The 17471-nt window shown below is 34.1% G+C and overlaps 1 protein-coding gene across 1 annotated transcript; it reads right to left on the bottom strand.

Annotated features, from left to right (window-relative positions):
• Positions 1-1181: 1181 nt before the first annotated feature.
• On the bottom strand, positions 1182-17431 carry LOC100372245 (T-complex protein 11-like protein 1). The gene is made up of 11 exons (XM_002740278.4): positions 17259-17431; positions 16442-16533; positions 11436-11626; positions 7895-8024; positions 7608-7728; positions 7074-7294; positions 6311-6453; positions 4098-4327; positions 3658-3833; positions 3327-3493; positions 1182-2615 (listed from the first exon to the last, which is right to left on the bottom strand). The coding sequence occupies exons 3-11, from the start codon at positions 11611-11613 to the stop codon at positions 2338-2340; spliced, it is 1644 nt and encodes a 547-aa protein (XP_002740324.2). The 5' UTR covers positions 11614-11626; positions 16442-16533; positions 17259-17431; the 3' UTR covers positions 1182-2337.
• Between the last annotated feature and the right edge of the window lie 40 nt (positions 17432-17471).

Below are 17471 nucleotides of genomic sequence, written 5' to 3' on the forward strand. Positions count from 1 at the left end.
TTGAAAATAAATACTGGTGCACTCAACAATGCATATACTGTAAAACAATTTATTTTCACTGACGTTTAATTTCACTATCTCAATAAGCTGTAAGTTCACAAACTTGGCAGAGAAACCATGAATTCTATTGTTATTTGATTTAATTTAGCAAATTTTACTTGACTTATTGGCAAAAATAGCGATATTATAAAGTGAAAAATTAATATGTTCACAGTATTCATTATTTAGAACAATCTGTTACTGTCAAAAAAATCCATTGAAAATGGTACCCAACATCTCATCAATTTCCCCATGTAACATTCCCTCAAAAATTTGCCACCATGTTTGTTAGGATTGATACCCCCGGTACTTTCGAAAGTATGAAGTGTTATTCCTGGACGTGGCCATTTTTACAAGAGATACCTGCTGGTAAAACTGAAAACATTTAAAAAAAACAAAAAAGAGTATACAGTGTATGCGTCAATAGAAGAGTTTCAAATTATAGCACCATAGATTCTGGCTTACAGTTTATTCACTGGTTTCCTTGGTTCCCGGTGTTCTGATGAGCTATCACATGTTTCCATGGTGAAATCAACCCCCTACGCAGTCAAAATTTTCTAAAGTAACTGCGGAACTCAAAACTCAATAGTGTTTCAATGTTCACCATAATCCTCATGGAAAGGATTTGTAGGTTACTATACGGAATATTATGTTCGTTTTGTTACGACCCTTAGTTACCAGAGCATTTTGCTGTATTTTAGGAATCTAACATACGCCAGGTATATCTGCATCATTATGGATTATATATTGAATATTTTAGTGAAGAAAATGGTGGATTTGATGACTTACATGGACCAAAATATGTGACATCAAAACCAAACTAAATCACACCTCAGACTATTTTATATACAAACTGATGTTACTTTCTAACAGTTGATAACATTTGACGCTTTGAGCAACAAAATCGACTGCAAATAGTTCCACTTATTGTCTGCTCAAAAATGTCAAATTTTTGAATCAAAAACAAAAAAGCAATGTCACATATTGTTGTTTAATCCATAATTAAGAATGAATTCAGTGAAAAATACAGAAAATGTTGAACAAAATTATTTTAAAACTTGAGCAGTAAAAACAAAACCACCAGTGATTGTTCTGAGAAAAAATGTTGCAAGGAAAAAGAAGATAACTAAACACAGAAAAAATACGCTAAAAGAAAACCAAAATTTTTATTGACAACATAAAAATAATAATAAATCCATGATGTTGGGATGGTAAATACCAGAAACTAGGTATCACTATAATTGTAAAATATACATGATTACAAAAAACTTGAGCACTGTTTTATTATCACTGTCTATTTCTCTAGAGGTACTTTTACATGCAAGATGCGCCTTGAGAGATACACTCGCTTGACAAACCATAGACCTATGGACAAACACCATTCAAGTACGAAATGCACAAAATATGAAGCGCCCTCAACTAAAAGCAGTCAAACATGCTTCAAAGTATCAATTTAATCTTCTCAAGAAAACTTGAAATAAATCTCTGCACACAGAAGTTAACTATGTGCTGCTTTCTGAAAAACACAATAACAGCAATGTATTGTCCTTTATTCACTAAATACAGTTTCTACCACATTTAACATTGCCAACATTTTTCGTTATGAAAGGAATGTAGAAATACATGATTATCACGTTGTTCATTCTCTAATCTGACACAAAGAATAAATGACAAATTATTTATAAAACAAACTATGAAGAAAATTTCTGATAAATACGTGACTACATAAAGCACCCTGGTATTACACAGACAGGTAATCTTTATTATGGAGGTTGAATGTTTCATATCAGTTTAATTTGAAGAGGAATAAATAAAAATAAAAACAATACTGATAAAATTAAAACTGTCATAGTACAATTTAGTGTATTTATCAAAACATTGACATTTCAGTGTTCAAACACAGGTGACTTCAGGTCATTTTACATGTTAATTGCATCAGCACTGTCCAAGTGTGGTTACTATATGGACAGGTAGTCTTTAGTGATCTTTTATGAACTTATTTTTAACATAAATCCACGATTGACGAATTCAAACAGTATATAAATAAATAAATATATATATTTACTTTGTATATTCTGTAAATTGTTGTGAGCCAATGTGAGCTAAGTTTTACCCTCCAATTCCAGCCACAAATCAGTGGCTTTTCATAGCAGTAACAAATTTCATGATTGGTTAGTTATTTTTGAGATGTCCACAAACGTTTAGATATGAAAATCCTGATTCTGGAGGATTATGATATCCCCACCCGTGCCCTCTGGCAGTATATACATGCAACCTTGTTACAAACAACTTTTTTTTTCAAATGTCAGTTTTCACACTTTCCACACTCTCTTCTTTAGAAACATTCTTTTCATTTTCATTTTTACTCTCAGTAGTTTGTTTCTTCACTTCTGTTATGATGTCAGAGTAGAATGATATGAACACTGATCGGTTGTGAACGACAAGACTACAGAACTGTCCACTGAGGCTTATGAGTTCTTGGTGAACCGGTCCCAAACCTGGTGGAATCTTGGTTTTAGGATCAAAAGGAGTGGTCGCTGATATCATCAATCTGAAAAATGCTTTGGCTCTGACATCTGAAATAGGAATGTAAAAAATAATCAATATAAAATCTCTCATTCAAAAACTGTTTCCAGGATTAGAATATCATATTTTATCTGCTTGGTTAAAATGTAAATTTGTCAAATTAAAGAATTAAAATAATATTCATATACCAAATTTAATGCTGTTAAATGTTAACGCTGACATGTGATAACCAATCACACACTAATTACAGTTCACAATTATTACAAACAGCCAATCACAAATCACTGTGGGTATTTCAAAACAGTTAATCACGAATCACTGTGGGTATTACAAATCAACCAATCACAATTCATTGTGGGTATTTCAAAACAGCCAATCACAAGTCACTGTGGGTATTTCAAATCATCCAATCACAATTCACTGTGGGTATTTCAAAACAGCCAATCACAAGTCACTGAGTATTTCAAACAGCTAATCACAAGTCACTGTGGGTATTACAAAACAGCCAATCACAAGTCACTGTGGTATTACAAACAGCCAATCACAAGTCACTGAGTATTTCAAACAGCTAATCACAAATAACTGTAGGTATTACAAATCATCCAATCACAATTCACTGTGGGTATTTCAAAACAGCCAATCACAAGTCACTGAGTATTTCAAACAGCTAATCACAAGTCACTGTGGGTATTTCAAAACAGCCAATCACAAGTCACTGTGGGTATTTCAAAACAGCCAGTCATATTCAGTATTTCACTCACCAAGCAACTTTCTGATATTATTGTCTTCTTCCTTCAGACTCTGTATTTGTGTCTTCAGTGCTTTCTCCGTTGTTTCCTCCAGTGATGGGAAGCTATGTTTTGTCAGGCATTCATTCACTTCTTTACATATCTGCTCACTCAAACCAACAAGTTTATCTCCCATCTCACTGAAAACATGAAACAGATTTTGATAAGTTTCCAATTTTTTTTTTCCAAAATCATAAGAAATAATTTAAATTTTAATTAAGAGAACTTGGGACCAATTCTTAATCTCTGCAAACCCATGAATTCCAGCTAAGGATACCCCCACATTAATATTGCAATTACTTACCCATCACCCTCTAAAAGAATATTGATAATGTTTTTCAGCTTCTCCACAAACCCTTGAATTCCAGCTATGGAAGCCCCTACAGTGTTATAAGTAACCAATAATACAGATGACACCAAGACAAGCTTGTCCACTTTGTCTCGTATATCTAAAAATCTTCCTTGATCCATGAGTAAAGTCTGCAGATAAAATAAATAAGGAAAAAAAAGTGATTTATATTAAAAGTTTAGTATTCTCAATCTCTAATTAAATACAATTTAATAATTAAACTCTGAAATCTATACAACCAACTATATACCGGGGTATATAAATTTAATAGGGTTTGGCTAAATATTATTACAGTTATGTGCTCACAAGTAAAGTTTACAACAGACATTTTTTCACTGCTACTTGGATGACTCACTTCATTATGGGCAAGCCAAAAAATAATGATAGATTCTTACCTCTGGAAACAACTGCAGGTCATCCCATTGCAGGAGATTGATGTATCCTTGATTTAACACTACTGCTGGGGGTATGGTTGCCATGGTAGGGGCGGTTGCCATGGTAGAGGCAGTGGCCCCATCAACCACAGTCGACGATGCAGTCTGTGCAGCATGGAACGCTTGCTGGAGTGCAACAATTTTCTCTGCCGCATCTTTAAGCCATTTCTTTGTGAATTCCAGCCCATCAACTGTGAAATAAACAATTTAGGTATGGTTAATGCTACTTGTACAAACAATACATTCAGCAAGAAATAAAGATTCAATCAAGGAATTTCCAGGTTCCATTTTATAAAATCATGATTGGTAGTTTGGTTCTAGCTTTTACGAGAAAACTCATATTAATTTCAGAGCTGTTATTTACTCGGGATGAACCCCGATGTTGCAATACTGAAATAATCCATATTTCTTTTGAATAGTACCGGTAGTTTTCCAAAGGGCAAAAATGTGATCGTCAAGTCGTGAAACCTGGTCACTATCATCGTTTTATTTTTCCGAATAATCATGTCCATTGAGACTATCGTGAATGGGGTGTGAACGAGCATGACTTGTTGGTGGCCGTGAAAGGTTTAAATACTTCCCTCAGTTTACCTTCCGAAAATTGCGAATCAACAGCTTTTAGGGTAAAAAGTCACCGTTTTTTGTCAAAATCAGTGTTAACAGATCGCATTTTAACATCACGGTAGTACACTTCCGCATTGCGTTGATAAAAATACTTCGTCAACAATCAGAAAACTTCGACTGTATGACAGAGCATTTTCATTGGTTAACGAAAGATGTGACCTGCACAGACTCTACCCATTTTTGCACCGTAAATTCAGATGGTATGTGAACCATATTGTTATAAATTTTTTGTTTTTTGTTCATATGACGACTCGTTTCGCATGTTTGTTTTCTCAAAATTCCTCCGAGACCGGCGCTGTGAACAAAAAATGTAATTCGAATAATATTTCGAGGCTGGGAAGATGGTTACAGTTTTAAACGCACCAAAAAAATATTTTTTCTGAGGTGGTCCACGAGTATAAGCCCACCCTTATTTTTTCCGATTTTACTTGTTCAGGCCCCTGGGCTTATACTCGGAGAAGTACGGTAGTTAGACTAGTCAAATGCAAGGTTAAATGAATATGAATTTTTTAATATTATCGTTGGATACTGTATGTTGATAAATACATGTACTAAAAGGTTATTACAAGAATACCTCAAAGTATGCACGAAGACAGTACAGCAGCAGTATCGACTGACGCGCAGCATCTTTTCCTTCCAAGGATACATCATGGGAATGCCAAAATCTAAAAAGTTTAGAACAGAATCAGCAAACTTCTTTGTATGGAGTCCGGTCAAACCCTTGTGGCAGACATGTTTGTTTTTATTATTAGAGGACACTTATGCGCGTATTCATTCCATATTTAGATTTAGCATTTTCTAATATGGTAGTAAAATACCGCAAAATTACGGCACGCTGTAACTTATGGCGTTATGGTGACAGAAGTATAATAACTGCTGTCCCTGCATCGTTTATTTGATGAAAAAATGACATTCATAATTATGCATGTTTATTGGTTGTTATACAATAACTATAAATGAACATGCATATTGAATTTTTTTAATACAATATTTTTCGTTTATAATAAATCGTAATCCAATTTGGTCTACAGTATGGAATTTTGAACAACAATAATAAAAATACATGTTTTTATCAATATTGCATCTTTAAAGCAGTAGTAAATAATCAGCATTATTGTTGAGGGTGAAGCAGGTAAGTGATCTTAGATATACGATGTAGCTACACAGGCCTTGGTTTGCCACATTTTTAGTCAGTAATGAAATCTGAATAAATTCTATGATACCTTCCTAATAGTGTTACAATTCTCTTTATATTTAAATTTAAAAAAAAAAAAATTAATGAAAAATGATTCAGGGAAAATAAATTCCATACAAATCACTGAAAAAATCTTTTCAGTGAAAATTAATTCCAGCTAAAATAAAGTATTTCACAATACCGGTAAATCCACAATTTCCTCTGCAAAGTCTGCATAAAAAGATTTTTTTTTCACAAATGCCTTTGCACTTCCAAACCAAAATTCTCTTTCCAATATTTTAACAAATTTGATATAATTAAGTACAAATCATTTACAAGCATGTTAAAAATCATGGTAATTTAAGTCAAAACTAACCATAATCCTCCTGACTTTTGAGAAGTTCTTCAAATTTCTTTCGTTCGTATTCAATGGAATGTTGTTGAATCGTTGGTCGTATGCTTTGAATTGTGAAGTTTGCCATATCTAGTTTCATCAAGTCTATCACACGGAATATTTCCCTGCAAAAAATAAATATGTTTGTGAAAGACAAATCCTAATGTGGACTGAAGATGTCAATACAGTCTAGTATAAAGCTGTGGAGTTTGAAAAGTACTGCTGATCATGTCACTATAGCAACACATTATGAGACATCATATTTCCATTGAATAATTATTTTTATTTATACATCGGTTTCAAGTTCTTTTTGAAAATTTCAATTTTTTTTTTTACACTTTCACAGATTTCCAACACTTGTTTTTTAAAACTTCCCACCCCACACATCTATTCCATCCGAGGTGCATTTATTTGACCATTGTCTATCCTCTATTACTTTAATTGGCAGATCTTGTTCAGTGAGTGTATTTAAGTGTGCCCTTTATGGCAATTCAACATCCAGCTATTTTGTTTTATATGCATTGCCACAAGACACAGCAACTCTGATTCGGTGTTTGTTTTACAAGCACATCCAAACAGATCTATGCATTTTTTTACAGAGGTCAAGTACGCAACCTCTCGATAGAATCACACACTTGTTTGTGGCGTAGTATTACATTAACTGCGCAACTTGGACATTGCATCCCACATTGTAGTTAAATTTTGTCTGATCCACTCGAAATGTTCACTTCTATTTTACACTTACTTGAAAAGTTCTATGACATCAGTAATTTCATGGATTTTCTGAATTTCATCGTCACGAACTGGAGCACACAGCTGACTCATTATACCGATAACGAATTCTGCATATTTGTGGACATCTAACGAGTTGTGTTCCGCTTGTTGTTTTATCAATTCTAAATCTAAGACTTCATTGATCTCTGTCCTAATCTTAGTGTGTGCTGGCAACAGAAGAGTAAAAAGACTCTACAAAAAAAATGAATAAACGATTATAAAGCATGGCAGTTGAAATTGTAAGAGTTCCTTAGGGGTCTACCAATTGAAATCATGGGTGGGTTGCAACATCTTGCATGTGCAAGTTTTTTTCTGTCGTGTCTAGCTTGAAATTTATTTTTTTAACAAATCTTCCAGCCTACGCTCCCTTAATTTCAAATGGGTGATTCCTTTAGGGTTCACCCCCACCAAAGTAGCTTTTTTAAGGAACCCTTTTATCCTATTTTTGAGGACACTTAACCAATCTAATATCCCCCCACACTCAAATGAATGGTTGATCCCTTACCTCTTTCACCTCTCCCAACAAACCAATAGCATGTGTATAATTTGGAGGATCTTCTGCCAGACTCTCTTTCAAGTTTTCCCAGAATGCCTTGTGTACTAGGTCCTTTATGTGTTTCTCAAGACTGAAACACAACATTAAACACATTAACATTTTGAGCATACATGTATGTCGATCTGATATAGGTACAGATGCTCTGATCGATTTTAATATGACTGACTCAAAAGATGAAATAAAAAATCCTGAAGGCTAAATGGTTAAAATTTCAAATCAGATGTACCTATACTTACGACAATTCCTGAGTTTCCGCTTGTTTCAGCACAAAGTCTTTATCTACTGCTATTTCGTGTGCTAAGGTCATATTCGTCACACCATTAGCAACTGCTATTATTTGCTCTAGGGAAACTCTTGGTGGCGACGCTAAAAAACAAAAGTGCATCATTGACATTATAGTAAATATACAGAAATTTTGAAAAAGTTATCTTGCAAGGATGAGTGACTGCAGTATATTTAGACAAAAAAGGGAATCTTTCTTATTTATGCCACAGTAGACTGGAATTCAGTAATTCTGAGCATTGGTACACCAAAGAATGGCCTGGTGAATGTAACTATGTAATCTGCACAGTCTACCCATTTGTAACTATGTAATCTGCACAGTCTACCCATTTGTAACTATGTAATCTGCACAGTCTACCCATTTGTAACTATGTAATCTGCACAGTCTACCCATTTGTAACTATGTAATCTGCACAGTCTACCCATTTGTAACTATGTAATCTGCACAGTCTACCCATTTGTAACTATGTAATCTGCACATTCTACCCATTTGTAACTATGTAATCTGCACAGTCTACCCATTTGTAACTATGTAATCTGCACAGTCTACCCATTTGTAACTATGTAATCTGCACAGTCTACCCATTTGTAACTATGTAATCTGCACAGTCTACCCATTTGTAACTATGTAATCTGCACAGTCTACCCATTTGTCAATGACCAAATTTATTGAGAAGTGGCTAAACAAAAAAACATAGTTGAACTCTGGTGACCTTGCCCTTTGTTATATAATATAATTCATTTATCATAGTTTGATTCAATATATATATGCATTGTCATAATTAATTTTGAATACAAACAAGTTTTGGGGTTGAACCAACAGTGGGGAATCAGTCTACCGATTGTCCTTAAAAGATGTAAATATCTTACAAAAACATTGGTGCCTTATTTGTTAAATTATTTTAAGGGACATAATTTCCAGCTTTATTCAAACTAATTCAGATATTTTAGTATAAAAACAAATGCCTCATTGCAGAAAAAAAGTGCTGCATTTAGACGTGAATAGATTCATAAAACATGCAAGATAACAAGTATTTTGTACAGGTGTCTGTCGAAAATTAATGATTCACCGAGACAAATATGAACTGCCTCATTGTGTGACTACTGTATTATATGAAAAGTAAAAAAAAAACCTCTATGAATAGCTATCATGTTGCAAGCTCCGCTTTGTATGCAAATCAACTTAAATAGTTGGTGTCCAGTGGAGGGAGAAGTCAATAATACTGTTGCCTCCTGAGAATCTACATCTTCAAACACTGCAATCTTTGTTTTTGAAGTGCGTTTTTAAACTAGTATTATAAAAACCCTATCATTCTGTTCTAATAGCTGAAACATATTCCTGTGAGTTTTCATTTGTCGAATGAACTATTTGTCAAATACAGAATACATATATTTTAGTACAACGTTTTGCTTTTTATGTATTTTTTATGTATTGTTTTTGATTTGATAACGTTGAACTAAACAGATTTTCTATTAGCTTCAGATCTTGATCAAAGTTTGGCACCCAGTTCATAGCAGTGCTTATATTGATTTTCTGACATCTTGTTTTCTGTAAAGATTTTATTGGTAGGTTTGCAAATGTGTATCAGACTGTGCAAAAAATCTCTCCATGAGTTGGTTTTGAAACCCAGTATAGTATTCCCATGGGATTTGGGGGATACATTACCAAGGATATTATTACAAGATAAATGATTTGCTTCATTGAACACATACAACAATGCATATTTCCACTGAGATCAGTGACCTTTGATGTGTATCACCCACCAGTGATCAGTCAAGTAGAAACAGTCAAAATATTTTATCAGATTTTCTCAATTTTTGCATGATATTTTCATACAGGACATCTGTTGTTCAAACTCAGGGAAGACTTTATACTGATGAATAAGGTGACCAAGTTTGATGAAGTTTGGAATAGAATTAGTAAAGTTATTATGCACACAATAACAAATATAATATAATTCCCTTTATCATAGTTTGTTTCAATATAAATATGCATTGTCATAATTAATTTTGAATACAAACAAGTTTTGGGGTTGAAACAACAGTGGGGAATCAGTCTACCGAATGTCCTTTAAAGATGTAAATATCTTACAAAAACATTGGTGCCTTATTTGTTTAATTATATTAAGGGACATAATTTCCAGCTTTATTCAAATGAATTCAGATATTTTAGTATTAAAACAAATGCCTCATCGCAAAAAAAAAAGTGCTGCATTTAGACGTGAATAGATTCATAAAACATGCAAGATAACAGAAAATCTTAGCTGGCTTTTGTTCAAGTATTTTGTACAGGTGTCTGTCAAAAATTAATGATTCACTGAGACAAATATGAACTGCCTCATTGTGTGACTACTGTATTATATGAAAAGTAAAAAAAAACACCCTTTATGAATAGTTATCATGTTGCAAGCTCTGCTTTGTATGCAAATCTTCAAACTGCAATCTTTGAAGTGCGTTTTTAAACTAGTATTATAAAAACTCTATCATTCTGTTCTAATAGCTGAAACATATTCCTGTGAGTTTTCATTTGTCGAATGAAGTTTGTCTAATACAGAATACATATATTTTAGAACAATTTTCTTTTTAAAATGTGGATGAAATGTTTTGCTTTTTATGTATTTTTTATGTATTGTTTTTGATTTGATAACTTTGAACTAAACAGATTTTCTATTAGCTTCAGATCTTGATCAAAGTTTGGCACCCAGTTCATAGGAGTGCTTATATTGATTTTCTGACATCTTGTTTTCTGTAAAGATTATATTGGTCGGTTTGCAAATGTGTAACAGACTGTGCAATCTCTCCATGAGTTGGTTTGGAAACCCAGTATGGGATTCTGAGATACATTACCAAGGATATTATTACAAGATAAATCATTTGCTTCATTGAACACATACAACAATGCATATTTCCACTGAGATCAGTGACCTTTGATGTGTATCACCAGTGATCAGTCAAGTAGAAACAGTCAAAATATTTTATCAGATTTTCTCAATTTTTGCATGATATTCTCATACAGGACATCTGTTGTTCAAACTCAGGGAAGACTTTATACTGATGAATAAGGTGACCAAGTTTGATGAAGTTTGGAATAGAATTAGTAAAGTTATTATGCACACAATAACAATTATTAACGATGACAACAACAACAACGACGACGACAACGCCGGACAAAATTTTTCCCTTAATATACCTTTCCCTTCCATCTTTGATGGTACAAGCAAGGTAATAAAATAGCCTAAAAGCATTACAATTCACTGGTCTATTATTCATGATATCATACAGGAGACGACACGTTTAGACTAATGTCACAGAGACACGCTGATACATGTACTTATTTTTCAAAATGTCTGTGTACATATCAAGCATTTGTGTGTTTTATACATTGTATTTACTCTAACTGCACAATGGTCATCATAGTTTACTTCAAATGAAATATTAGTAAAGTGGTACAATCCAAACAAAATGTTCTTTTATTAACATATCACAAGATCTCACCTTGCGGAGTACCTCTAGGGCTAGCTCCGGGACTGGGAGAATGCATTCTCAGTTTTTTACGAAATACTTCTCCTTCTCCTGAAGAATCTAACTGATGTGACTCATCAGGGGAAGATGCTGATCCTTTGGTATCCTGGTGATCGACATCCTCAGCATCATTCTTTTTCTCTAAAGGCATCTTTGAGTTTTATCTGAAATATATATGACACATTAGGAATTGACCTAAAAATGAAAAAAATTAACAAAAAGAAAATCAGTTCTGTATGTGACAATAAAATCGTATAAAGAATTATTTTGACTAAACCGCAAATTAGTAGAAGGACGGTAAAATGATGACAAAGTTTCAACATAAAATTTTTATTGCTACAAAATTTGTTGTGATTTACAATAATTTTTAAATCTTAAGAATGGGAATGTCACTAAAAACCAGAAGTTTGTGCATTATTTCATGATATGTGTTCTTCCCAGCATGGCAGTATACCACCACAGTGCATGGTTTTATTGCCACTCTGGTCTCACATAACAACAGTTATGAATATTTCTTTTATTTGCTGACTTTTCAAATCAAATTGATAATTTTTGACGCAATAACAGTTTTATAAGTTTATACTTTATGTGCATTGTGTCATTAAGTACTGTTTCAAATACTACGTTCACGTTATGAGATCTCGACACGTGCCGAAGTTTTTAATCCGTTGTGTTTGCAGAAACAATACAGCAGTTGGGTTCATGTTATTCTGGACCCACTTAGAACTCACTCGGTTCGTGCCGAAATCACGCCCTCATTCCTCGATCTGTTGGCCCAAACTTGGAAAATGATACGCATATGATGATAATAATAATTGTTATAGTGAAATTATATCCATTTGTTGTACTGGTGTTTACTACGAGCCATCGTGAAAATGAACGGCAAAGAAGATTCGAAACACAATTATTTTGTTCACGTCAATTTAGTATTGCAAGAAAATAGCGGTTGCAGCAGCACATAAATATGCGTCGCTGACGATGGTTTGCATTCATTTCATTCATTACTACAGCATCCGACCATATACATGTACTAGTCATCATACTAGTATCAATCAACTTATCACTTATGTTTTTCTTAAATTCACCACCGTTTGATTTCGGCTTGTGCTGAGCGTTCAGGCAGCAAATCTCGGCCTGTGTCGAGTTTCGGTCCCAATCATCTATCGCGACCGAGATCGAGTTTTTTTCGGCACGTGCCGACTCGGTCCCGACCGTTCACACACAAGTTTCAGCACATGCCGACTTTGTCCTGAGTCTCGGCACGTGCCAAGATCTCTAACGTGAGCGCCACTTATTCCTTTTTAAACTTTTGTAACCATTGCCAATCCCTCCGGGGAATGTGTTAGTGTTAATAAAATTATTATTATTATTATTAACCATCACAATTTCTGTTACGAATAATTATGCAAATGCTTGAAAATTAACACATCAGTGTTTTAAATTTTTTGATAAATACTGAGATTTGCTATACATTGAGTCAGATAGCTAAACAAGCAGCCTATCGGCTGAGATAGCTCCGCTGTTAGCAATGCACATTTCAATTAAAGAACAGAAGATATCATTAGAAAATGAACAATATGTATAGTATCAAAGCAATGGGACTTGCTGTTTTCAACAAGAAGTCGAAAATATCACTTTTTACCAAAAATGACAAAAAAATTCACCAAATTTAGAGAATTAAAGATATCATTACAAATTGAACAAATCTGAGAGAAGTCCACATGGAGTACCTATATATGTAATATCAAAGCAATTGGACTTGCGGTTTTTAACAAGAAGTCGAAAATGTCACTTTTTACCAAAAATGACAAAAATATTTACCAAAATTAGAGAATTGAAGATATCATCATGAAATGAACAAATCTGAGAGAAGTCTACCCAAGGTACATATACACCAAGTATCAAAGCATTCGGGCTTGTAGTTTTTAAGAAGAAGTCGAAAAAGTAAAACATTGACACGAACGACGACGGACAATCACTCATATGATAAGCTCCACTCCTCGACAAAGTCGACAGCGGAGCTAAAAACAACAACAAAAGAATCTGAAAAAACATCATCAAAGATGTCCTTGAACTCAGCCACAGTACAGTGTATATCAATCCTTGAAAAGGTCAGCGATTTCCATTTGACCTACTTAAACATCAAAGCATATGAATATCTCTTCCAAAATGTTCAAGGTTTGCATTAAAAATAACCCAATTTTCCAATAAAGTATTTTAATGATCATGAAAATTTTTCATGCAATGGGGCTCTAATAATTATGTACCAGAAAGACACTGAATACTGTAAAACCATTTATTTTCACTGACATTTAATTTTACTATTTTGAGCATATCCACTGTGTTTTAATTTCACGAATTTGTCATATAAACAGTGACTTCAAATAAGTTCAGCCCCTGCTCCAAAATAGGAATTCCTTCAAACGAAGACTAAAAATGAAGGGAATCAAGGGCAGCATTTTCGTTACTGCCTCAAGTCACTTATAGAGTAACTATGGAGCTAAAAAAAGGTCCATGGAGTAACGAACAAAGCTGTCAACAGGCTGACTTATCTCGATTTGGGGAGGGGCCAGTTTTTACTTGAGATTACCATACTACAAAGCAGAGGGGATTGGCATGAGAGGGCGCCATCCAATCTGAAGGGAACGTTTCGAAGTCAGTCGTCCGTAACCCATCCTTTTATGAACATATTAAATAATTTCAGCAATTTCTTTACAGAATAATCGTCAATAAAACTTGGAGACATCTCATAGAAAAATATAGGCTCTAAAATTATATCTAGTGCAATACAATTCAACTTACAGTCAGTTTGATGCCACAATTTCTATGCATGATTTCATTGCGTTGTTCCATTTCAAACTGCACATACACACACACTGTGGTTTCTCGAAATGCATACTAATTAGGTAACTTGTCACTGACAAAAGTCACTGAAAACATTTTGAGCAATAGTACTAGAGTAATATATAAACGTGCCTCTGCATTCTCCATAAATTTCGTAACTTGCTATAATCAGGGTAAAGAAAAAACCTGTGCTTACTTTCAACAGCTTGCTTGTATCAAAAAACACCTTTACATCAGTTGTTCTATATATTTTTTTCAGAATCAGTCAATTTTAGAATCAGTCAATTTAGAACTATCATGTATGCTATCGGAAAGCATTTTGGCACAATTATACTGAAAAGAAGATTTGTTTACTGCTCATGAATATTAATTTATGCGAATGATATTTCCACTAATTGAGTCATGCAACTTCGCCCCCTGCTACAAAGTCAGTCCTGTCAGAGGGCACACTGTTGCAGACAGGCAAACAATTGAATGTATAAATACAAAGAAACAGTTTCAGGTGATAGGAGATTATAAATAGTCTGGTTGTTGTTACACACTGTTAAAGGCCCAGGTATACTATAAATACGCTCCTAAACAATAGGGATTATTTCCTTGCTTGTCACGCTGTAGTAAACAGCTCCAGTCAAGCTCCGGTAAAAACGTGTTTTTTCAAACTTACATGTCTATTATGTCGTGCCAAAGTGGATGCATGTGACTATGAATATCACAGCAGTGACTGTGTGTAGTATTTATGACAATAAATAGTGTACGAGCTGAGATTTTGGCGGATAAAAGTAAAAAAACATGAACCGGGGAAAGGGATGCGCGACTAATCTTGAATAATTACTACTGTCAATCAAAGTCACGTGATGTTGGACGCTGAAACAGGATGCGTCTTAGGCTATGCAAGTGATTAACACCATGCATTAGAATAGCCACACCTCCAATTCACACTTGCCCCGGGCAAGTGAATTGGGCCTTTAATGGTTATGGCAGAGCTATTAGTGTCACAGTAAGAACAGGTGAAAGTAACAGGAAACAAGTTTAAACTCTTAATTTCATAATGGAATCTGGTTTATAAAATCAATCAAATCAAAAAAAAAAAACTAAAAAATAATTCCTTCCTGATGTATATCATATATGATTTGCATTACTCAATTGAAAAAAAGAATTATTTTCTGGCAGCCTGGTAAAGTGTTAAGACAGTATATAAGTAAAGCCTGTTTATAAATAGATAACAAGAGGTAGTTTATTTACCATTACTATTACATAACAGTGTTTGACTTTATTCACCATGGACTTCAAATTTTTCATCTCTGCCTGAATCTAACCAGGGAACTATAAACCCCAGGAAGAACAACCACTTCGTTTCCTTTGAACTATGATAGTTGCCGAGATGTCGAATGTTTATTTTGACTGTTTATTTCGTCGCATTAAAAAATAAGCCGATTTACGCAAATGAACGTTTATCTCCGACTATCGGTCATTTTCGGAGTCAATTGGCGACTTCGGGAGATCACATGATCGAGTTGTTTCGGTTATAGCATAAAAAAACAATGGCGCCAAGACAAAAACACTGATAAATGAGCGACATTCAACGGGAAAAAAAACACATTGCCACTTCTGGCGATCAAAGGGAAACGCGGAATAAGTCGGGATATCTCGACAACAAACAGTATACCAAACCCCATGTTTCGCAAACTTTCGCAACCTTATTTTTTCGAGGGTTGAAAAAAACAAGAAGTGATCTTAAAACGATATTGAAAATTATGAAAACTCGCTAAAACTCTGACCCGTTGCATGATTTCCGGTAATGTTGCTAAGTATTATCGTCAGGGAAAGCTATTGTTTAAGCTAGTCTGTGATTGGTTGCTGGCAATGTTTGAGGGATTTGAGGCCATCAACACAGACTCCTAAGCCTCCTGGAAAATGTTGTGATTTCTATGTACATGGAAAATTAACAATGTATTAAAAAAAACATGCATTTCTTTGTATGCAGAAGTAACTACCACATGTTGTATGAATGGCAAAGCTTGATGCAGAAAACTCAAGTGGGATACGTATTTTTTTTATAAGAAGTGAATCTGACAAAAAACAATGACAACTGCAATGATAGCCGGATCAAAGAAACAAGTTTTAAAAAGTCTTACCTTCTGTGTTATGAAAAAAAAAATACTGAAAGCTTCTGATTGTTGAAACTTCTATTCCCACGGTAAGACTGTGTGGCAGCTGGGACCCTGATCTTTAAATTTAATAACAAAACAAAACATATTATCCATATTGAACAATTTGGTGGATTATTTCATTTTGTAAGGGGGAGGTTGCTTGAAACCAAACAATATATTAGTGGGGGGGGGGGCTGTTGAATAATTAATTTATTCATATATATCTAGTTTACTTTGGAGAATACCAAAAATAGTAAAACGAATAAATAGCTGTTTAAACATTTCAACTGAGATTAATATTGAATATTTGTGTTAAATTATGGCACGGAATAAAACTATATTCAGAATTGTTACAGTACTCATTTAAAAATCAGGAAACACACACTCAAATTTCAGTATTCACCTTAAAATGATGTGATTTGATGATATGCATTGTATTTAAAATACTTGCTTTCACCAGAGACCCTCTATGCTATCACTTGGATTGTTTGGAATCCAGCCAAACATGCGTACGCAGTTTTAAAGTACTAGTACTTTGAATTAATCTGGGTTATTTGCGTAGGAAAAAAAATATCACCACACTCTCAGATTTTCAAGCTGTTCCTTTTTTTTAAATCTAATTTTTAACTTCGAATAATGCCCGGCATCACTGACCTAGGATACATAACGTCGGTACATAAGTGAGCACCGGAGACGCGCTTGGCTATATCAAAACAAAATATAAACAGCTGCATGCTATAGCCAGCTGGCGTCTCGTTACCTCGCTCTGTTTATTTTTAAACGTTATTCCGTCTAAACTCACCTTTTTTCTGTTACGTCTTCCTAAATTTACCCAAGTTGCTTGTCCGTTCTGTTGGTCACTTTAGTTGCAAATGAAATACGATAAAATTTACTTCTCTATTGTATTAGCATCTAAGAACCTTCGAGAGAGATCCAGAAAATTCATCAGCTGTGAGCTCATTCTTTGTTTACGGAAATGACATCATGTGACCTCGTTCGCAAAACACCAATTTAA

This window comes from Saccoglossus kowalevskii, chromosome 12 (genome assembly GCF_978046115.1).
Source record: "Saccoglossus kowalevskii chromosome 12, keSacKowa6.1, whole genome shotgun sequence".
Taxonomy (NCBI): domain Eukaryota; kingdom Metazoa; phylum Hemichordata; class Enteropneusta; family Harrimaniidae; genus Saccoglossus; species Saccoglossus kowalevskii.